The sequence below is a fragment of the Rhinopithecus bieti genome, unplaced genomic scaffold, assembly GCF_001698545.2.
Source record: "Rhinopithecus bieti isolate Rb0 unplaced genomic scaffold, ASM169854v2 scaffold_12138, whole genome shotgun sequence".
Classification (NCBI taxonomy): domain Eukaryota; kingdom Metazoa; phylum Chordata; class Mammalia; order Primates; family Cercopithecidae; genus Rhinopithecus; species Rhinopithecus bieti.
Window position 1 is genome coordinate 640,921 of NW_016807121.1, and position 23,892 is coordinate 664,812.

Below are 23,892 nucleotides of genomic sequence, written 5' to 3' on the forward strand. Positions count from 1 at the left end.
CTTCCAGGTGAGGCGATGCCTCGCCCTGCTTCAGCTCTCGCTGGTCAGGCTGCAGCAGCTGACCAGCACCGATTGTCCGGCACTCCCTAGTGAGATGACCCCAGTACCTCAGTTGAAAATGCAGAAATCACCGGTCTTCTGTGTCGCTCGCGCTGGGAGTTGGAGACTGGAGCTGTTCCTATTCGGCCATCTTGCTCCGCCCCCTCACATACCAATAATATGTTTTAAAAGTCCTACTGGATAATGACAACGGACATCAGGATTTTTATAAACAACAGAGTTTGAGAACCACTGCCAATAAGGAGAATATTTGTTCTCTATAGATTTAATGACAGCTGTACTATATACCTGATAGTGGGACCCAAACACTTATTTTCAGAATAATTGTATCATCTTTTCTAAAATTAATGAAACCTCATGAGAAGAAAGAATTTGAATTTATATTTAGGATAATTTTTTTTTTGAGACAGAGTCTTGCTCTGTCACCCAGGCTGGAGTACAGTGGTGCAATCTTGGCTCGCTCCAAGCTCCGCCTTCCAGGTTCACGCCATTCTCCTGCCTCAGCCTCCCAAGTAGCTGGGACTACAGGCGCACACCACCACACCGGGCTAATTATTTTGTATTTTTAGTAGAGACAGGTTTCACTGTGTTAGCCAGGATGGTCTCGATCTCCTGACCTCGTGATCCACCTGCCTCAGCCTCCTAAAGTGCTGGGAATACAGGCGTGACCCACCGCGCCCGGCTAGGAGAAAATTTTTATTTTGCCCTTATTTAGAACTAAAAATATCTTACTGAATTTATATTTGTATCAAATCCTTATTCTCACAGTTTCTTGATTGTAAGACAACATGAATAAGGAGCTAACCAGTATGGTGGGATGAATTGAGGAACCATGAATTCCTACTTTGATCAAGTTCTCAGTCAGCAAAACAAGAAATTTATTTCACATGGGTGCTCTATATATGTTATCTTACAGTTAATCATGTTATAATCTTTTCTGACAGTGGTCTAAAGTTTTATACAAATCTTAGCAGTAATCTCACTAGCCCTTTAGCAAAAGGGCTGATCTTGTATTGTTTATCTTTGTATCCTCATCAAGGGGTCTGGCACAATATCATACATAAACAGATTTTTCTATTAAATTTATCAACTTAACTGTGTATCTGATATTCAGTATGTTTAAAACTTTTCCATATAAGCAGAACTACTTTTAAAAGGTTTTCAGTGATACAAAGTACTAACAGTCTTACCATACAAAGCAGACATAACAGTGTTACTTACAATCCCAGGTCAGAAATGTAGGGCTAACTCATAGGCTGAACGCTAAGAACTAAATAGTGCTCCCTGTTACATGTTTATATAAGGCTATTGTTTTTCTTTTATGTTGAACTAGATAATAGGAGACATTCATTCTTTAATTAATAAATAGTTTATAAGTTCTTTTAGTGATATCCAAATAAAAGTTGAGATGAGGTGGCTATTTATTATTAAGAGGTAAATTATCTCTTTCACCTAGCAAGGTACCATTTAATACACTCTAGTAGTTTCGGAAAGGAGAAACTAGTGGTCTGAAGAATTTAACATCGAAAGAAAATTACGCCACAACATTGATAAACTCAGGATTGGTTTTCAGATTAGAAAACTAAATATTAGAAACAGATGGCATAGATAAAATGTTAAAACCACTTCTCATAATTATTTTTAAAATGTCTGCGATTCCTTCACTGATACACACTAATCAATATTCTTTAATGTTCTCCTAGCATTAATTCTTTCCATAGTCTACCTCGTGAATGTTTAATTATTTGAAAGGCCGCTGTGCAGGTGTAACTTAAAAAAAGAAAAAAAAAAGAAACATAATGGGAAAGCACTTAGATAACAGGTATTGCTTCAAGCAGAAATCTTAAAACATTTGGGGGTGCCCAACAACAACAAAACAGAAAAAAATGGGCCTAGGTCTTGAATACATATTTTTCCAAAACAGATATACAAATAAATGGCCAATAAGCAAATACAATATGCTCAATATTACAAAAATGCAAATCAAAACTACAATGGGATCCTACCTCACACCCAACAGAATGGCTACGAAAAAGTAGAAATAACTAAGTGTTGACAAGAATGTAGAAAAGCGCACCCTGTGTACTGTTGGTGGGAATATAAAATGGTGTGTAGACCCACCATGGAAAATGGTATGGTGGTTCCTTCAGAAATTACACAGAAGTATCATATGATGCAGCAAGTCTGCTTTTGGGTATATACCCAAAAGAACTGAAAGCAGGGTGTCCAGGTGGTATTTGTACACCTATGTTTATAGCAGGATTACAACAGCCGAAAGGAGGAAGCAACCCAAGTGTCCATGAACTGGGGAATGAATAGAAAAAAGTGTGGAATACACCTAAAATGAAATATTATTCAGCATTAAAGGAAGATGAAACATGCTACACTGATGCACCTCAAGGACTTTACGCTAAGTGAAATAAACCAGTCACAAAAAGACAAATACTGTATGATTCCAATTACATTTGGTACCTAAAGCAGCAGTCCTCAAACTTTTTGGCACCAGGAACTGGTTTTGTGGAAGACAATTTTTCCACGGACCAGGGGATGGCTGGGATGGTTTTGGGATGATTCAAGCACATTACATTTATTATGCACTTTATTTCTATTATTATTACATTGTAATATGTAATGAAATAATTATAAAACTCACCATAATGTAGAATCAGTGGGAGCCCTGAGCTTGTTTTCCTGCAACTAGACAGTTCCATCTGGGGGTGATGGAAGACAGTGACAGATCATCAGGCATAGATTCTCATAAGGAGCGTGCAGCCCAGATCCCTCACATCAACAGTTCACAATAGGGTTCACGGTCCTAAGAGAATCTAATGCAGCAGCTGATCTGACAGGAGGCAGAGCTCAGGCTATAATGTGATTGATGGGGAGCAGCTATAAATATAGATGAAGCTTTGCTTGCTCACCTGCTGGTCACCTCCTGCTATCTGGCCTGGTTCCTAACAGGCCATGGATCGGTACTGGTCTGTGGCCTGGGGGTTGGGGGGACCTCTGACCTAGAGTACTCAGATTCACAGAGACCGAAGGTAGAATGGTACATGCCATGGGCTGGAGCGGGAGGGAAATGGGGAGTTAGTGTTTAATGGGTACAGAGTTTCAAGTCTGCAAGGTGAAGTGCTCTGGAGATTAATGATGGTGATGGTTGCACACAATGTGAATACACTTAGTACTACTGAACTGTATACTTAAAAATGGTTAAGATGATATATTTTATGTTTGTATGTATTTCACCACAATTTAAAACAAAAATGAAAAGTCCCCACCCCTGCCAGATATGGGGTGATGCTAAGAAAACTGTCCATGGCCCCATATAAAAATATAATTTTGTCCAATACATATATTATTAGCATTTTTATCCCCAGTACAATCTTTCCATGGCATCTGACAGCCCACCTGTTATAGCTAAATCTTATCAACCAAACCTATACCAACCCTGTCGAAGATTCACCCTTAGTAACCAGCTTCCATAATAAAAATTTCAAAACAACTACTTTATGATTTCAAAGTTTGAATTTCTGTGAGTCATTCCTTCCCTCAGTGACTCCAATAGGTACTTTAAAACTAGATGACTTTATAAGCTTAGAGTATTTCTAAGATACACATCATATTCTCTTTTCTTCCTAAACTGCTTCTAAAGATAATAAATTCAGCAATTCAGCTAATATAAATGCTTTTGTATTCTGTTAGCTTTTGGTTTTTAAAACATTTGTTTATATTTCTATTATAGCTCTTTTAACTATTTCTTGTCTGACCGTTATGTTAAGGAGGTATGCATACACACATCATTTGTGCCAGGTGGTATTAAAAGTAAAATAAGGTTTAATGAACCACTGACAGGCAGAGCAGTAGCTGAATGCCTGGGTCCCTTTCCCCTCACCATCCTGTATTATTAAGGTGCACACATCAACTGCAGCAGACACATCATGAAAAATACTCAAGCGCCCCAGTCTTTGTGGCATTTTAAATTTTATATGGACATTGGAAGAAGACTGGGAATATCTAGAAGACATGAGAGCTTCCTGGTTGAGAAAACTGTCTTTGTTACAAAGGAGGAGTGTCAGGAACTAAGCTTCAATTATTGGGCTGTTGTATTCTCTAAACTCATGTGCTGAGCTAGCACTTTGCCAAACTATCAAAAGATAGGTCCCAGGACCATCAGATGTACCTCTCCTGCCTCTCCAAATATTTTCCCAATTCATCTGTTTACAGTGCCATATGATGCCTGGCAAATACTACTACTATTTACATAGGAAGGTGGGAAGGATTTCCAAATATCCATAGAAGTTTGGAATCATAGCTGAATATTCATAAGTTTATAAAGTTTCATGATATTTGTGAGTTTTATAGTCTGTATCAGGATTTCTCAAGTCAGCACTGTTGACATTTTGGGATGGATAATTTTTTGTTGAGGGGGCTGTTCTATCTGTTATAGTTTGCTTAGCAGCCTCCTGGCCTCTATCCACTAGATGCCAGTAGCACCCTCCCAGTTGTGACAATCAAAAATGTCTGCAGACATTGTTAAATGTCTCCCGTGACTCAAAATCACCCCTGATTGAGAACCACTGGTCCAAAGACAATTCGTACAAATTTTCAGACTCAGATTCTTACTGCACTCAATGAAAGTCAGTGCATTTCTGAATTGGGATGAGAAAAAGTAAATTAGGGGGTAAAAACCCCTCATTTCCTGCATAATCAGCCTGGGAGAGCAGAAAAGGATCATTTTTATTGATCAAGGTTTTCTATGCTATGTGATTATTCTAATAAAGGTATGAACTTCTAGCCTTCTGAAGAAATTTTCTGTGAAAGAAGTTATCTAACTACAGGAAGTAACCAGGCTTTCAGGATTGGAGCAACCAGTGAGAACTCCATACTTCAACAGACTTCATCCTAGGAACACACACAGAGATTGAACATCCACTCCTATCGTATCATCAACCAGTGTGCAATTCCGTTTAATTAATCAGAGTCATAGTTGTTTGTTAATTTCACCAACTGGAATTAAATATCTATCTATCTATCTATCCATCCATCCATCCATCCATCCATCCATCCATCCATCCATCGAGACAGAGTCTAACTTTGTTGGCCAGGGTGGAATGCAGTGGCATGATCTTGGCTTACTGCAACCTCTGCCTCCTGGGTTCATGCGACTATCCTGCCTCAGCCCCTTGAGTAGCTGGGACTACAGGCGCCCACCACTATGACTGGCTAAGTTTTGTATTTTTAGCAGAGACTGGGTTTCACCATGTTGGTCTGGCTGGTCTCAAACTCCTGACCTCAAGTGATCCACACAACTCGGTCTCCCAAAGTGCTGGGATCACAGGCGTGATCCACCATGCCTGGCCAGGCATTAAATATTTGATAATAATAGTTAATATTTACTATCTAAGCTATAATAGCAACTTGATCTCTCCAGTTGGATCCAAAGAACACGATTACCTCCCCCACCCCCATCTAAACTGCTCCTCACCAGTCACCTTTCTCAGTAAGAGACAGCTACCCTACTACCTATGGCGCAAGCCTTCATATCCTGTGATTTATTCTTATTGAGATATAATTCACATGCCATAAAATGTACCTTTAATGTATACAATTCAGCAGTTTGTTAGTATGTTCACAGAGTTGTGCAAACCTGACCACTATCGAATTCCAGAACATTGTCATCGACTCAATATGAAACTCCATACCCATCAGCAGTCATCCCATTACTCTCACCAGCCCCTGGGAACCAGAATCTACTTTCTGTCTCTATGGATCTGCTTATTCTAGGCACTTCCTATAAATGGAATAATGCCACAAAAACGACCTTTTGTTTGTGGCTTCTTTCATTTAGCAGGTTTTCAAGGTTCCTCCTCTGATTCACTTTTGATTTTCCTTTTTTCACCCATTCCATGTTAGTCCATGAAGAAGTGCAGTTGAGGCCATCTCCCTAACATATCCCTAGCCTGCCCATTTCTCTCTATCACTGCTACCATGTTAGTGTGAGCTGTGGGCATCTTGTGCCTGAATGCTTCCTATACTTCACCTGACTGACATACCAACAGTCACAACTCAACTCCTAAGTTTTCTACCCAAGAGAGGCCCTCCCTGACCAACCAACTTAAAGTAGCACTCAAACCACTCTCCATTACATGGACCTCTTTTTGCTTTTATTCATTCATTCAATTATTCAACAAATTATGATAGTATTTCTCTAGGTGCTGGGAATACAGAAGTGAACAAGACAAAGATCCTTGCTCTCTTATATTCTAACGGAGGTACAACACAATAAAATAATTAGAAGGTGGCAAGTGCTTTGGTACAAGATGAAGTACAGAAGGGGAATAGTGAGGAGTGGGGAGTGTTGTGGTTTTCAAAAAAGTGATCAGAGAAGTGCTCAGTGAGGTGACAGCTGAACAAAGACATGAAGCAGGTAAGCCATGAGGATATCCAAAGATGGGTGTCCCAGGGAGAGGAGATGAGCTTGGTGAATGCAGGGCAGCAAAGGGGCTTGTATAACAGATGCAGAGTTAAGAAGGTGGGAGAGTAGAAGCAGATGCCGTCAGAGAGAGAACAGAGATCCAGAACTTGTAGGGCCCTGGGGGCCACAGGACGTTAACTCACTACCTGGTATTTTCCCATTTTCTCTCTCCCCACCCTCCTGCCCCTTCCACAGAATGTAAATGCGTTGAGAGCAACAACATTATCTGGTTTGTTCAACAGTATATACTTCCTTAGCCAAGAACTGTACCAGACAGTGAACATTCAATAAATGTTTACTAGATGCATTTATTGAATAATTACTATGTACCAGGCATTGTATAAGCCCTTAGTATGCATTATCTCATAATTATTCTCACCATTTTACAGTAAGAAAACTGTAGTTTGGGGAGGTTAAATAATTGCCCAAGGTAACAAAGCAGGAGACTGGAAAAGCCAAGACTTGAAATCAGGAGTGCTGACTCCAGAAACTTTATTCCACTACCTTTAAAATCACTTATAAATATGAGGTCATATTATCACTTATTATAAAAGATGGCTAAGACTAGAGAACCTGGAGCCAGGCTGCCTGAGCTCTGCCTCATACTAGCTGTGTGACTCTGGGGAAGTCCTTAACTTCTGTGTGAATCAGATTCTTCAGCTCTAAAGTGAGGATGACAATAATGAACTACATTACTGGCCATTGTGAGACTTAAAAAAATGAATCCATATATAAGAACTTTAAGGTGTTTGGCACATTAGAAGTACTTATTAAGTATAAGCTATTATTTATTCCCAGAGTCTTTAAGCCTTATATATCTTTCCAGCTATGAGACTAGTATGAGGCACTGTATCTTCTACAACCTGGAGCTGTACTTCTAGGACAAATGAAAGGACCTGACATAAGGTGGTTAACATCAGTGGGCACCAGTCCCTTACTTTTATTGTATCGTTTTTATCTTAGAAGTCAAATGTTAATATTTTCTGTTGGCAACCATAAGAAAAAGTTTTGGCGGTAATCAATAAAACTTCTAATGTGGCTCCATGTTTCTCCATGTTCGAAAAATACAGGAGAAAGTAATTTCAGAAAAAGCTGATCATCTTATCTGGAATCACTTCTCATCCTACATAAGTGGGATACCGTTTGAGATAACCAGCTTCTCTGTGTTTGTTATTAGGTTTCTAAAATCAGGGTTAGCACATTTGTAAGAGTAAAACCTTTTGACTGAGGAAGTCAGATGATCAATCTATCTTCCTTCCATGAGTGCAATGCAAGGAGGGGAGCGGAGGGAAGTGAGGGTGTATGGGAATTGAGAGACAAAACAGATTTAAAAAATATCCTTCCTCACAATTATTCAAATACTTTAAATGTGTATCATGGTCATCCAACTTAGAATAAGAAGGGGAAAATATAAGGAAGATTGAAAAAACTGAGAATTAAAATTGAGCCATGAGAAAAGTATTAAAATCAAGATAGCCAAAGTTCAGTGAAATCTAATGAAGTGGTTCCCACCTACTTTATCACTAAAACTCTTTTGCATGTTTCTTTTATAGACTTGAAATTGGAATACATTTTGTCTATCAAACTATATTTGATTTCTAAAATGTTTTCTATTTTAATTCAGTTGTAACTGTGAAATAAATCATATCCCAAGTATTCATTTAATATTATCTATCTGATCAGAACTATTGATCACTATATAACCAATATTATCTTAGTATTGATATAATTTCAATAAAAGCAAAGAAGCATAATATATTGTTACTCTATGGAACCTTATACAAAATATACAATGGTATTTAGGCTGCAAATAGTTACAGATACTATTTTTACCACCACAGATCTTACAGTGATTTTAAATTAAACTTTTGAGATAATTTTAGATTTACATGCAGACGTAGAAATAACGCAAAATCCCATGTACCCTTTATTCAGTTTTCACCCATGGTAACATCTTACAAAATGACAGCATATTATCAAAGCCAGTAAAATACTGATTCTGAGGCAGTGAAGTCCCGAACATTTCCATCACAAGGATCCCTCATACTGTCTTTTCATAGCCACAACCACTTTCCTGTCACCCACACCTACTCCTAAATCCCTGTCTAACTCTAATTTGTTCTTCACTTCTATATATATTTTTTCACTTCAGAAATGTTATACAAATAGAATAATATACTATATAAACTTCTGGGATGGACTTTTTCTCAGTGTAATCCTCTGGAGATTCATCTGGGTTGTTCTGTGAAAAACAGTTTGTTCCTTTTCATCGCTGAGTAGTGTTTCATGGCATGGATGTACCAAAGATTTTAATAAGCCACAGGAGGATGCCTGGGTTGCTTCTAGTTTAGGGCTATTATGAGTACAGCTGGTATAAACACTCGTGTGTAGATTTTTGAGTGAACATTTAACTTTTCATCTCTCTGGGATCAATGCCTTGGGACTGCAATTGCTGGGTCATACAGTAGTTTCATGTCTACTTTTTTAAGAACTACCAACATTTTCCAGAGTGACTAAAACATTTCACATTCACACAAGCAATATATAAGTGATCCACTGTCTCTGCATCCTCATTAGCATTTGGTGTTGTCACTTTATATTTTTAGCCATTCTGATAGGTGTGTAGTATATCTCATTGTGGTTTTAACGTGCATTTCCCTAATTCAATACTGTTAACATCTTTTCATGTGCTAATTGCTACCTATGTATCTTATTCAGTGAAATGTTTCTTCATGTCTCTTGTCCATGTTTTAATTTGACAGTTTGGAGGAGTTATTTGTATGTTATAGATAATGAACTTTCGTCAGATATGCAATTTGCAAATATTTTTCTTTCAGGCTGTAGGCTGTCTTTTCATCCTCTTATGAGGGTCTTTCACAGAGCAAAAGTATTTAAGTTTTGATGAAATCTTATAAATATTTCCTTTAATGGATCTCGCTTTTGGTGTAAAGTCTAAGGACTCTTTGCCAAGCCTTAGATCCAGAAAATATCCTCATGATTCTTGTTAGAAGATCTATAGTTTCATATTTTACATTTATGTCCATGATCCATTCTGAATTAATTTTTGTAATGTTGTGAAAAAATCTATCTTTCCCTTATTGCTTTTTGCACCTTTGTCAAAAATGAGGTAGGCATGTTTATTTATATGGGCTTATTTCTGGGTTCTGTCTTCCATTTCATAATCAATGTATCTATACTTCTGCCAATACTATACAGTCTTGATTACTGCAGCTATAAAATAAGTCTTGAAATTACACAGACAAATTTCATCTATTTTATTCTTTTCCAATTGTTTCAGTTCTATTAGGTTGGTGCAAAAGTGATTGTGGTTTTGCCATTAAAAAATGACAAAAAGCACAATTACTTTTGCAGCAACTTAGTAGCTCCTTGGCCTTTCCATGTGTATTTTCTAATGAAATTGTCTGTATCTACAAAATATCCTTCTGGGGATGTGGAAAGGAATTGTGTTAAACCTGCAAGGCAATTTATGGAAAACTGATATCTCTCTCTGTTAAATCTCCCAATCTATGAAACTTGCGTATCTCTTCATTAATTTAGATCACTGATTTTTCTCACTGGCATTGTGTAGTTTTCAACATATAAGTCCTCTATATGTTTTGTTAAATTTATACTTAGGTATTTCACATTTTTTGAGTGATTATGAATAGAAATGTATTTTTAATTTTGGTGTCCATGTATCCATTGATAATGTACAGACATACAACTGATTTTTGTGTTCTTGTATCCTGCAACCTTGCTGAATGTACTTCTTGGTTGCAGTAGTTTTTGCTGAGTGTGTGTTTTTTATTCCTGGAGGTCGTCTATGTATACAATTATGTCATCTGGAAATAGTGATGGTTTTACTTTTTTCCTTTCAACTTGGTTGCCTTTTGTTTCCTTTTCTTGCCTTCTTCCAGTGAATTTACAATTAGAGTGGTTAGAGGAGATATCCTTGCTTAGTTCCTAATCTTCGATGCAGACCATTCAGTCTTTTATCATTAAGCATAAATTCAGCTGTAGGTTTCTTGTAAACATTCTGTATCAAATTCAGGAAATTATTATCTATTCCTATTTTTATGACAGTTTTTATCATGAATAGTTTAAACTTCAGTGCTTTTTCGGCATCAGTTGATATGACGAGGTGATTTGTTTTCTTCTTTACTCTGTCAATGTGGTGTACTACAATGATAGATTTTTGAATCTTGAACTGGCATTGTGTCCCTCGCATAACCCCCACTTGGTCATGGTATATAATTCTTCTTATATAATGCTGTATGTGTTCTACTCACTAATTTTTTTTCTTTTTTTTTTGGTGGAGGAGGGGTCTTACTGTGTATCCCAGGCTGGTCTCAAATTCCCAGGCTCAAGTGATCCTCCCGCGTCAGCCTCCCAGAGTGCTGGGATTGCAGGCATGAGCTACCATGTCTGTCCCACTAATATGTTTTTCATGATTTCTGTATTTATATTCGTGAGGAGTATCTGTCTACAGGGATTTTGTACTGTCTGTCTGGTTTTGGTATCAGCATAAACCTACAAACTAGAAAATGTTCCTTTTTTTCTGAAAGAGACTGTACAGAATTTGAAGTTAACTCTTTTATTTTTTTGAGACGGGATCTTGCTGTGTCAGCCAGGTTAGAGTGCAGTGGTGCAATCATGGCTCACTGTAACCTTAACCTCCAGGGCTCAAGTGATCCTCCCACTTCAGCCTCCTGAATCGCTGGGACTACGGGCACATGTCACTACATCCGGCTTATTTAAAACATTTTTTTTCTAGACACAGGATTTCACTATCTTGCCTGGGTTGGTCCCAAACTCCTGAACTCAAGTGATCCTCCTGCCTTGGCCTCCCAAAGTGCTGGGATTACTGGCATGAGCCATCGCATTCTACCAGTTAACTGTATTTTAAATGTGTGGTATAATTCTCACCACTTGGGTCTACCTATTTCTTTCTTGAAAGTTTTAAAATTATGAACCCAATTTCCTTAGTAATTTTAAGATTATTCAAATGATATATTTTACATTGGATAATTTGTGATAGTGTTTTTTAAGCAGTTTGTCCATTTCTTCTAAGATGTCCAATGTATGTGCATATTATTCCCTTATTATCCTTTTGATATCTTCAGGGTCCACAGTGATTCATCTGATTCATTCCTGACACTGACAATTTATGTCTCCTCTCTTTTTTTTGTCAGTCCTGGTACAGATTTGTCAATTTTATTTATTTCCTTTTTAACTGATTTTATCTTTTGTTTTTCTGTTTTAAATTTCAATAACTTCTGCTCTTATTTATTTCCTTCCTCTTGTTTACTTTAGGTTTGCTTTTGTTTATAGGTTGTTGAGGTGGGTGCTTACATTATAAATTTGAGACTTACTCTTTTCTATTATACACATGCGTTGTTATAATTTTCCTCTCAGCACTGCTTCAGCTGTGTCCCCAAGTTTTTGATACGTTGTATTTTTCTTTTCATTCAGTTCAGTGTATTTTAAAAATTTCCCTTGAAAATTTCTCTTTGACCCCTGGATTATTTAGAAATATGATGTTTAAGTTTCAAGTGTTTAGAGATTTTACTATATTTCTGCTGTTGATTTCTATTTTAATTTCATTGTGGTTGGAGAATACTCTCTATGGTTTTGTTTCACTTGTTTAAATTTTTTGAGGTTTTTGAATTAAAATTTTTTTAATTGCCCAGAACTCAGTCTATTTTAGTATATGTTCCATGGGCATTTGAAAAGAATGTATTGCTGTTGTTGGGCAGATTATCCTAAAATGTCTACCAGATCCTGTTGGTTGATGATATTGCTGAGTTCTGTATCCTTGCTGATTTTGTTTGCCAAATCTTGAGAGACAGATATTGAGGTCTACAACTATAAATGTAGATTTGTCTATTCGCCTTTCAGTTCAATTTTTGCTTCACACATTTTGCAGCTCCGTTTTTTGATGCAATTAGAATTGTTATGTCACGGGAGGGGAGAGGGGCTGAAGGTTGAGCTGATTACTAATGGCCAGTAATTTGATCAATAATGCCTTCAAAATGACGCTTCTATAAATCCCAAAAGGACAGGGTTGGGAGAGCTTCTGGGTTACTGAATACATACATGGGCTGGTAGTGTGGTGCACCCCAAGTTCCACAAGACTTGTGCTCAGGACCCTTCTGAACCTTGCCTTATGTATTTCTTCATGTGGCTGTTCATCTGTACCCTTCATAATATCCTTTATAATAAGCCAGTATATGTAAGTATTTCCCTGAGTTCTGTGAGACATTCCAGCAAATGACTGAACTTGATGAGGGAGTGAGTCATGGGAAATGCCAATTTATAGACTCTCCATCAGAAATACGGGATGCCTGGACTTGTGATTGGCATCCGAAGTGGGGAAAATCTTGTGAGACTGAGCCTTTAACTGTGGGATATGAATCTGCCTCCGGATACTGTCAGAATTGAATTAAATTATGAGATACCTAGCTTGTTTTGGAGAACAGGTTGATGTGAGGCAAAACGCTACACATCTGGTCAGAGATGTGTTCTGTGTTGAATGAATGCATGTCGTAGAACACATATTTTTTCCCCTAGATCACAGCATGTGATTGCTTAACATCACTTCTTGCATAGACTAAGGGCACACAGAAGACAAAGGTTACTTATGTTTTTCTCAGATATATTAACAAATAGTAACCACAGAGGAAAAAGGAAAATGATTTTGCTCTGGATTTAAACAGTAGGGCCAAATAAGTAATTTATGGGATAGAAAAGCAATTCTTGGTCTAATAATGTTATTTTTCATAAATGACCAACAACTCACTAGTCTACAAAATTTTGCCAATGTACTCCATTCTACTAAGTTCTTATCAATATTGTTTAGGCCATTTGGATGCCCATTGTGGATCCCTGGCTAATTTACAAGTGTAGTAAACAAAATCCTAGATTCAAAACCAGAGGAGTTTAAGCTCCTAAAAAGTTCATAATAAAAATACTTCATTTTTATTTTTTAAATCTGTTACAGGAACTATTATTTAGAAAATTAACGACTCCTCTGTAATGTAACTCTCTAATAATGTTTGGCCATTCAGGTTTTGCTAGGAAATGGAGTAAGACCACAGAGTAATGGGTAAGAATGATAATCTATCTGTAAGCAATAGGATAGTTGGGCCAGGCCTTTACTAAATAATATTAATTTATGATGTTGTTGTTGTCTCTCTCTGGTGGTGGTTTTCCAACTTTTCTGATCACAGCCCACAATAAAAACTACATCATATGTTATTACCCAGTGTGAAAACACACACATACACACAGACACACACACACACACAACTAAATAAAAATTTCATGAAACAATACTTTACTATTTGCGATGTACTCTGATCAATATATTGTTTTCTATTGTTCTCTTTTATTCTATTAAGTAAAATACCCTAAAAGCTACTACATTAATTTTATGACCCGCTAATGGGTAGTGAGTGACTCTCAGCTGCTCTAGGAGAAAACCAAGGCTGCAGTTTCCGAAATACATAAATGTAGTCATCGTCTTCCTACAGTGGAACATTCTCTGCTGATGGGGTAGGATGGGATGGAAGGTATGGTTTAACCAAGTAATGTTTCTTTGGAGTTCAACATGCTTAATATTTAAACTGGGAATTCTCATCCTTTAAAATTTGGGGCAGGGTTTCATGATGGCACCCCCTTAGTCAATTAAATTAGGTGCTACTTCCTTGCTTAGAATACATTTTTATGCATGAAATACAGCATGTTTGAAATATTTTAAAAGCTTTTCTTAAAAGCAATATATATTTAGTAAACAAAATGCGAACAAATATATAAAATCCAAAACCCAAGAGATAATCATGGTAACATATATGTTATTTTGTTTATATATTTGTCCTACACACAGACACACTTAAAAATCACACACATACAATTTGCATTCCCATGACCAAGAGATAATTGTGGTAACATTTTATGCGTCATTTTGTTTAGATATTTTTCCTATACACAGACAAACTTAAAATAATACACATACAATTTGGATTTTACATGCAGATATGTCTTCTTCCAACTATTATAAACATCAAAAGTTATCTTAAAATATTTTGTAGGCTAGAGAATATTATAAAATGAGATAATTTATTATATCTCTATTTATACACATTTAGATTTTGTTCAAGTTTGTGAGTGCTTTTTATTTTTGTTTACGGTGTTCTGCCATGAAAATTTATGCATTCATTTGATTTATGCACTCAACTGCATTTATTTTTACCTTAGATATTTTTTCATTTCCTTTTATGCCTACAAATTCCCTCCTAATTTCTACTCCAATCTAGAGACAGGTAAATATTAGATATAGTAGGAATAAACCCAATGTTCCATTACTGTTTTGGGGTAGATTTTTAAAAATCATGCTAAGTAAATATTGTTCCATTCACTTAAAAAAATAGTAATGGGTAGTGAATATTACTGAATGGAGTTCAATACCAGGTGCCAATGCCTAGTTTGCAGTATAAGTTTGGTGAAAATTTTGTTGACTGAATCAACAATCATATTTTTTTTGTTTGTTTTTGAGATGGAGTTTTGCTCTTGTCACCCACCTGGAGTGCAATGGCGTGATCTCGGCTTACTGCAACCTCCGTCTTCTGGTTCAAGTGAACCCTCAGCCTCCCGAAGTAGCTGGGACTACAGGCATGCGCCACCACCCCTGGCTAATTTTTTTTGTATTTTTAGTAGAGACGGGGTTTCACCATTTTGGCCAGGCTGGTCTCAAACTCCTGACCTCAGGTGATCTGCCCACCTTGGCCTCCCAAAGTAATGGAATTACAGGCATGGGCCACTGAACTCAGCCCATCTTTTTAAAACAATGAAAAAGAACTGAAAACTAGTCAACAGTTATAGAAATGTACAAAGTGGAAAGTGAATCTCTTGAAATTATGTTCCTCAAGATAAATGTTAATTTAGTGTTTATCCTTCCAGATTTTTTTCTATGAAGTGAGAATTATTTTTTTATTTTATTATTTATTTATTTACTTTTTTTGAGACAGTCTTACTCCTTCACCAAGGCTGGAGTGCAGTGGTGTGATCTCGGTTTACTGCAACCTCTACCTCCTGGGTCCAAGCGATTCTCATGCCTCAGTCTCCTGAGTAGCTGGAATTACAGGCGACCGCCACCACACACAGCTTTTGTGTTTTTAGTGGAAATGGGGCTTTGCCATGTTGGCCAGGCTGGTCTTGAACTCCTGACCTCAAGTGAACCACCTGCCTTGGCCTCCCAAAGTGGTGGGATTACAGGCATGAGCACTTGGCCTGAATTATTCATTTAACTGCACACAAATATATGCAAATAGATGTTTACTGTTGTATTGTTGTATTATATAGTAAAACAAAAAATAGAGGATTGGCTAGAGTAGCTATTGTATCTTTATACAAAATAGCCCCCAAAGAAATCAGGATTATCTGTAGGAACAGACATGGAGAGATGTACACAATATATTATTATACGAAAAAAAAAGAAAAGAAAGTATTTTAAAATTGATGCACTGCTATAACAATTAAGAGATTTTCCCATTTTAAACCATCAGTGCATTCCTTAGATAATCATCTACTTGATTATGTTAAGTAGGCAATTCTTTAAAAATACAGACAAATTTAAGTTGTTAGTTTTTAGATAGGATTTTCACTGATATCCCACCAGTGAACTTAGTTTTTGGTTTTGAGTATTCTCGCTCTGCCTGAGTTATACTAGCTTCATGAAATGTAATAAATAACTTCATCTTGTTGTCCTGTATTCTGGAACATCTTACCTAGCACTGAAATCATCTGCATCTTCAAAGTCTAAAAGAATTAACTGATAAAACCAGCTGGTCCCAGAGCCTTTTTTGTAAAGGTTTAATATGTACATGAATTAAAAACATAAAGAAGTAATTTGTTCAAATTATCAATATCCTTATTTATCTTGAACTACAGTGACTGATAGTGGTATATTAAAGTATAATTGTGGCCGGGCGCGGTGGCTCACACCTGAAATCCCAGCATTTTGGGAGGCCGAGGTGGGTGGATCACGAGGTCAGGAGATCGAGATCATCCTGGCTAACACAGGTGAAACCTCATCTCTACTAAAAATACAAAAAATTAGCCAGGCGTAGTGGTGGGCGCCTGTGGTACCAGCTGCTCGGGAGGCTGACGCAGGAGAATGGCATGAACCCGGGAGGTGGAGCTTGTAGTGAGCCGAGATCGCGCCACTGTAATCCAGCCTGGACGACAGAGCGAGACTGCGTCTCAAAAAAAAAAAAAAAAAAGTGAAATTGTGTTTGTCAATTTCTCCTTGAATATTGAAAAAAAAAATTGTTATATGGAATGTTTCTGTGCTGAAGCAAGCAGTACAACTGAGACTCTTAAATGTGTGCAATTAGCTAAAAAAGTAAACTCACTCTGGGGTATATTTGATTTAGTAAGGCCATTATATAACATGGCAATGTTCATATAATGAGTTCTTCCTTTTTTTTTTTGGCCAAAAAAATAGAGGGGTGACAGCAACTCTGCTGGTTAAAACTCTAGGCATCTTAAAAGAAGCATATTCAGATTCCTTTTCTTATTTAGATAACTAAAATTATCACCGTTGTATTTACTGTAATTTGGATCTAACCTCAGTCAGTCAGCCATCTGTTAAAAGCAGACATCCTTTGCTCAATCTTATTTCTTTTTTGTCTTAACTGCATTTGCCTTTATTATTTATTTAAATGTATAACCAGATTTTTTCTTTATAACAATTTATCAAAAAAAACCCCTCTCTCTATATTCCAGCTTCTATTCTACATATAAAAAAACCAGTAATAGTTTATATTATAGTATTAATTGTATTCTTAATTTTTACTTCTTCTAAGATGAACTTAATTAACTAATTTGCACTTCACTCTCTGACCAATAAAACACAAGTAATTTCACCCAATCTCTCTGCTACTTCAACTAAAAAATAAGGATAATGAGTTGGCTCCATTGTAATAGGGATCTATGAAGAATTGAAAGTGAACATTTTTTGTCATAAGAACCTTTTATAATCTACCAATGTAAGTCTATGGAAAGACTAAGTATAATGAAAGTGAAGATTTTTTTTAAGGAGTGTGAAAACATAATTTTTTCCACCAGTTTACCTTGCCAATATATTGACTGCAGAAGTTTTTATACATTATGGACATACATTATTGTATCTGGTCTTACCTGATCCATTTTTCAGATACCCATTTGCATCAACAGTTGTATACATGATATAAGGTCCAGGCTGATTCACTCCAAAGGGCTGCAATAGAAAAAAAAATAGTTAAGGCTTGGAAAGTAAGTGAATTATTGGAAGTTTCAGGTAAATCTCTTTCAAAGCAAAAAATTCTTAAACAGATGACAGTTTCCTAAAGACCCCTTCCATAAACAGCACATCAAAAGAAAGCCTGTTGTTTCCTAGGATCTTAGTGTTAAAAAATAATACACAAACAAAAAGAAAAACTGATTAGTAGAAAATTCTTAAGACTTTAAATGATTTAATAGTTGCATTTATTTAGTTCATTATTTAACTGGGTATTTCTAAGATCAAATATTCTGTTGAATATAGCATTGCGGGAGGGATTGGACATGGTTTACATTTTCCCACTAAAATATCAACATAAATAAAATCCATCCACAATAATTACAATAGAATAAAAAATACTGATGATTAGTTCTACCACATTTAAACTCCTGCACATTTAGAGAATACATTATTTTTCATTTAAGAAAAATATGATGGATTGACAGTGCCTCGATGATAATGGTGAGATTTATCTCTATTTCCTATTTCTGGAACATTCCTCAAACCTTGAATAAAATGACATACTCCTTCTCTTTAGAAACCAAGGCTAATTAAATAGAACATAAAGAAACCAAGGATTGCAATGGACATCCTAAGATGACAGAATGTTTAAGAAATGCTTTAAGTTCTTTTGAATATTTTTCACAGCATCAAAATTCTACTGATCTTCCCAGAAAAGTACAGAAAAGTCAATAATGACATTTAGATAGGCTACTGATGCTTTAAAAATGATTTTTCTCCAGGATGATAAGAAGTAATATGATTTCATCAACATCACAATTGCCTGACTGATATTTTAAGATCTTTAGAAGTCCATATGCTTCCAATGGCTATGAGAAAATAGGTTGCTATACGGATGGAATTACTCATAAGACATTACTAATTGATTAGATGATTCATGAATAAATCACACAAATATGCAAAATAAACTTATTAAGAAACATTTTTATGTGGAAAGATGAATATTACACTTTGTACTACACACTACTTTCATGAGAGAATTAGCAAAATGTATCTACATTCTTATTTTGCAGATGGGCAAGGAAAAGCATTGTTCTCTCTCCTATGTGTATTCAGTTAAAAAAAATCAGGTCAGCATGTGTCTGATAGAGTCCTAAAGCTGAAGTTCACCTATCATCATGAGCCAGTCATTCTGATATTTGAAGACAAGGTCTAGAGATCCTGATCTAGTTCCTCTACACAGTGGTTCTCAAAGCATGTTACAGGGAAACCCTGGGGGTCCCAGAACACTTTCAGAAGGTCACATTAGGTAAAAACTATTTTCATACTACTACTAAGACATCATTTGCATTTTACACAGTGTTACCATTTGTACTAATAGAGCAAAAGCAAAGATGTGGGTTAATTAGCAGTGGCACCAAACAACGGATATTCAGACTTGGGTATTTAGCTAACATTTTCTTGAAAACGGACAAAGTGAGTCTACCACTTTCAGAAAACCAAATAAAATGATAAAATTTGAGCTTCTAAGTGAATACTGCAATTTTGAAAAACTTGCATCTGCCACTGTGAGCCTGATATCTTCCCAATACTTAAGAAACTTATGATGTAATCAGTGGTAATATTAACAAATATTATTTAAAAATATTGTACAATAAAATGTGTTAACATGAGGAATATCTGCATAACACAGTAAACCAAAATTTCCAAAATTACCAATGCATGACAGTACAAAACCATTCATGGGTGAAAGATCCATCTAAAGTGCAAGGTAGACAAATACATCTTAGTGTAACAGAGTAGTGTAGAATCACTTCTGGAATGGTTAGTAAGGACCTCAAAAAAATCTGCTCCTCAATAAAAGCAATGAGAATACTGGCAGAAAGTTGTTGAAATCCACTTTTTTAGAACTTTGCAAAAATCCAAGGAGCACTGATTTAAGAAAAATGCTGAATTTTGGTAAGAATAATTACCTCTGTTGTGTTTTAAATTGCCTTATTTCCATGCCTCTCTCCCCAGTGCTGAAATAGCCTTGAAAACCAACAGCTTTGCAACTAAGGTAGCTATGAAAATGAAGAACCTACCAGGTACTGGAGGGGGCAGAACAGGTTTAGAGCTCCCCAGATATCCATTCCCCGAGAAATGTCACTATATGACCTTTCCGGAAGCTCCCTGAAAAGCTCTATTCTCAGGGTGTGTCTTTTTTTAATGGACTGAGAGCTTGCTCTGTGTGAACAAGCTCCATCACTGTAAAGTTTCTTGAAAAGAATCATCAGCAATTGTTTAACACTGCAGTTGCCTGAGGCAGTGATTATCAGCTGGGGTTAATGAGAGGTTGACCAAATCTTAAAAGGAAAAATGGAAATGAGATATTCACAGGGGACTCTAAAAAGCTCTGACTTATTTCTGGGAATCTAGAAGTTCATGAACATATGCAGCACTATGTTCGTGCCCCAGAAAGACTGGAGAAGGGCCTGACCTCTTATTTAAGGAAATATCTGGCCATCACGGCTGGCCATTAAGCTGAGTGGCAACTTCAGTGGCCACACACAACAAAGAATGAAGACTACAGTATTAGTCTGGGAAAGTTACTGAACAAACAGCAATAAGAGCAAAAACCACAAACCAGGCAATGGGAGAAATCTGGGAAGATGTCTGGAGTTGACATATAGTTAAAAATGTCCAGTTTTCAATAAAAAAAAATTATGACATGCAAAGACACAGTATGGCTCATACATTGGGGAAAAAAAACAGTCAAAATAACTGCCTCCAAGGAAGCATAGATGTTAGATTTATTAGCCAAAGACTTTAAATCTGCTATAATAAACATGTTCACCAGTCTGGGCAATATGGGGAGGCCTTGTCTCCATGAAAAGTTAAAAAAATTAGCTGGGCATGGTAGCAAGTGTCTGTGGTCCCAGCTACTCAGGAGGCTGAGGTGGGAGGACTGCTTGAGCCTGGGAGGCTGAGGCTGTAGTGAGCCATGACTGCACCACTGCACTCTAGCCTGGGCAACACAGTGAGACCCTGTCAAAAAAGAAAAGATTGTTCAAAGAATTAAAGGAAAGGAAATTGTGTCTAAATAACTGAAGAAAATTATGAGAACACTGTCTCACCACAGTATCAATAAAGAGAAATCACAAAGTAGAACAAAACTGAAATTCTACAGTACAATAACTGAAATGAAAAATTAACTAGTGAGGCTCAATAGATTTAAACTGGCAGAAGAAATAATCAGCAAAATTGAAGACATGTCAATTCGTATTATCTAGTCTGAAGGACAGAAAAAAAGGGAATAAAAAAATGAACAGAGCCTCTGAGACATATGGAGCACCATTAAGAATACCAACAATAATGGGAGTCCCAGAAGAGAGGAAAGAAGTAGAAATAATGTGAAGCAATAATGGCTAAAACCACCTAAATTTAATGCAACATTAACCTGTACACCCAAAAAGCTCAATGAACGCCAAGTAGGGTAAACTCAAAGAGATCCACGCCAAGATACATCACAGTCAAACCCTACCTATCATATCATAGTTAACATTTTGAAAGCCAAAGAGTGAATGTTGAAAGCAGCAAGAGACAAGCAATTCATCATGGACAAGGTATCCTCAGAAGGATTAACAGCTCAATTCTCATCAGAAACCCAGGAGGCTGGAAGGTAATAGGATGACAAATTCAAAGTGTTAAAAGAAAAAGACTGTCAGCCAAGAAGTCTAAAATCCAGCAAAAATATCCTTCAAAAATGAACAGGAAATTAACATATTGCCAGATAAAACCAGAAAGAACTTGTTATTAGCACACCTGACTTGTAGGAAATACTGAAGGGAATTCTGGCTGATCTGAAAGGACACTAGACAGTAACTTGAATCCACTCAAATAAATAAAGAGTACTGTTAACTGTAAATATTCTGTGAAGACAAAGTTGGGAAAAAAAAAAAGGAACTGTAGGTAAATATGGTATAAATACATTTTTGTCTGCAGCTCTTTTCTCCTACCTGATATAAAAAGACTATTGCTTGAAACAGTAATTCTAAAACCATTTTGTTGGTCTCATAATGCTTGAAGATGTAATTTGTATGACAATAATAGTACAAATTGAGATATGTTAGAGCAAAGTTTTTATAAGCTACTAAAATTAAGCTGGAATTAATATGAACTAGATTGTTTCTAAGTTACGATGTTAATTGTAATCCTGAGAGCAACTACTAACAAAATAACTTTTTTTGTGTGTGTGAGAGACCGAGTCTCATTCTGTTACCCAGGCTAGAGTGCAGCAGCTTGACCTCGGCTCACTGCAACCTCCGTCTCCTGGATTCAAGCAATTCTTCTGCCTCAGCCTCCGGAGTAACTGAGACTACAGGTGTGTGAGACCATGCCCAGCTAATTTTTTTTTGCATTTTTGGTAGAGATGGGATTTCACCATATTGGCCAGGCTGGTCTCGTACTCCCGACCTCGTGATCTGCCTGCCTCAGCCTCCCAACCAAAGTGCTGGGATTACACGCATGAGCCACTGCGCCCGGCCCAAAATAACTTTTTAAAAAGAGAGCAAGGCTGGGTGTGGTCTCTACCAAAAATACAAAAATTAGCCGGGCACAGTGGCGCATGCCTGTAGTCCCAGCTACTAAGGAGGCTGAAGCAAGAGAATCACTTGAGCCCAGGAGGTGGAGGTTGCAGCAAGCCTAGGTCACGCCACTGTACTCCAGCCTGGGCAACAGAGTGAGACTCCATCTCAAAACAAATAAACAATAAATAAATAAAATAAAATATAAAAATAGAGTGAAAGAAACAACAAAAGAATTAAAATCATATCCTAGAAAATGCATAGTATAAAAGGATGCAGTAATGGTGGTATTGAGGAACCAAGAAAATATGACATATAGAAAACAAAAAAATGACAGCCATAATCTGCCTTATCACTAATTTCATTTAATATAAATGAGTTAAATGCTCCTATCAAAAAGGCAAAGATTAACCAAATGGATAGAACAATATAATGAACTATATTCCACCTACGTTATACACACGTTAGATTCATAGACAACAGATAGGCTGAAAGTAAAAGCATGGAAAGGTATATACCATGGAAAAGAAACCCAATGAGAAACGGAATGACTATACTGATATCAGACCAAATACACCTTAACTAAATACAAATTGTTTCTAGACACAATAAAATACATTGTATAATGATAAAAGGGTCAATCCATCAAGAAGACATAACAATTATAAGCATGTATGCACCTAACCAGCAGAGCCCCAAAGAATTTGAGGGAGAAACAGATAATTCAACAATAATAGTTGAAAACTTCAGTATACTCGTTTTAATAATGGATAGAAAAACCAGATAGAGGATCAACAGGAAAAAAGAAGATGTGAACAACGCTGTAAACCAACTAGACCTAACAGACATGTAGAGAACACAGCATCCAACTCTAGCAGAGTACATATTCTTCTAAAACACACATGGAGTGTTCTCCAGGAGGGACCTGGAGAACATAAAACAAGCTTTATGTTTTATGGTATGCTAGACCATAAAACAAGCTTTAGTAGATATAAAAGCATTGAAATTGTACAAATGATATTCTCTGATTACAACAGAATTAGAAATCAACAACAGAAGGAAATATGTGGAAATTAAACAACATTTTAATAAACAAATACCAATGAGTACCATAACAAAGTAGGAACAACTCATTGATAAAGTTTCAAAATCCACATTGCAATCAACCTTAAGAAACTTGTCACTTGATGACTTTTTGGTATATATCGATTATCTGAATAGGATATTAAAACACTCCCTTTTATTTTTTTATTTTTGAGGTGGAGTCTCACTCTGTCACCCAGGCTGGAGTGCAGTGGTGCAACCTCGGCTCACTGGAAGCTCCGCCTCCCGTGTTCAGGCCATTCTGCTGCCTCAGCCTCCCGAGTAGTTGAGACTACAGGTGCCCACCACCACACCTGGCTAATTTTTTGCATTTTTAGTAGAGCCTTGGTTTCACCATGTTAGCCAGGATGGTCTCGATCTCCTGGCCTCGTGATCCACCCACCTTGGCCTCCCAAAGTGCTGGGATT

At 36.7% G+C, this 23,892-nt stretch overlaps 1 protein-coding gene across 1 annotated transcript in view; it reads right to left on the reverse strand.

Annotated features, from left to right (window-relative positions):
* Nucleotides 1–23,892, reverse strand: part of ITFG1 (integrin alpha FG-GAP repeat containing 1) — a 297,020-nt gene that overhangs the window by 36,138 nt on the left and 236,990 nt on the right. Inside the window, 1 exon segment of the mRNA XM_017880291.1 lies at nucleotides 17,735–17,813. Within this exon segment, the coding sequence (XP_017735780.1) occupies nucleotides 17,735–17,813 (79 nt within the window).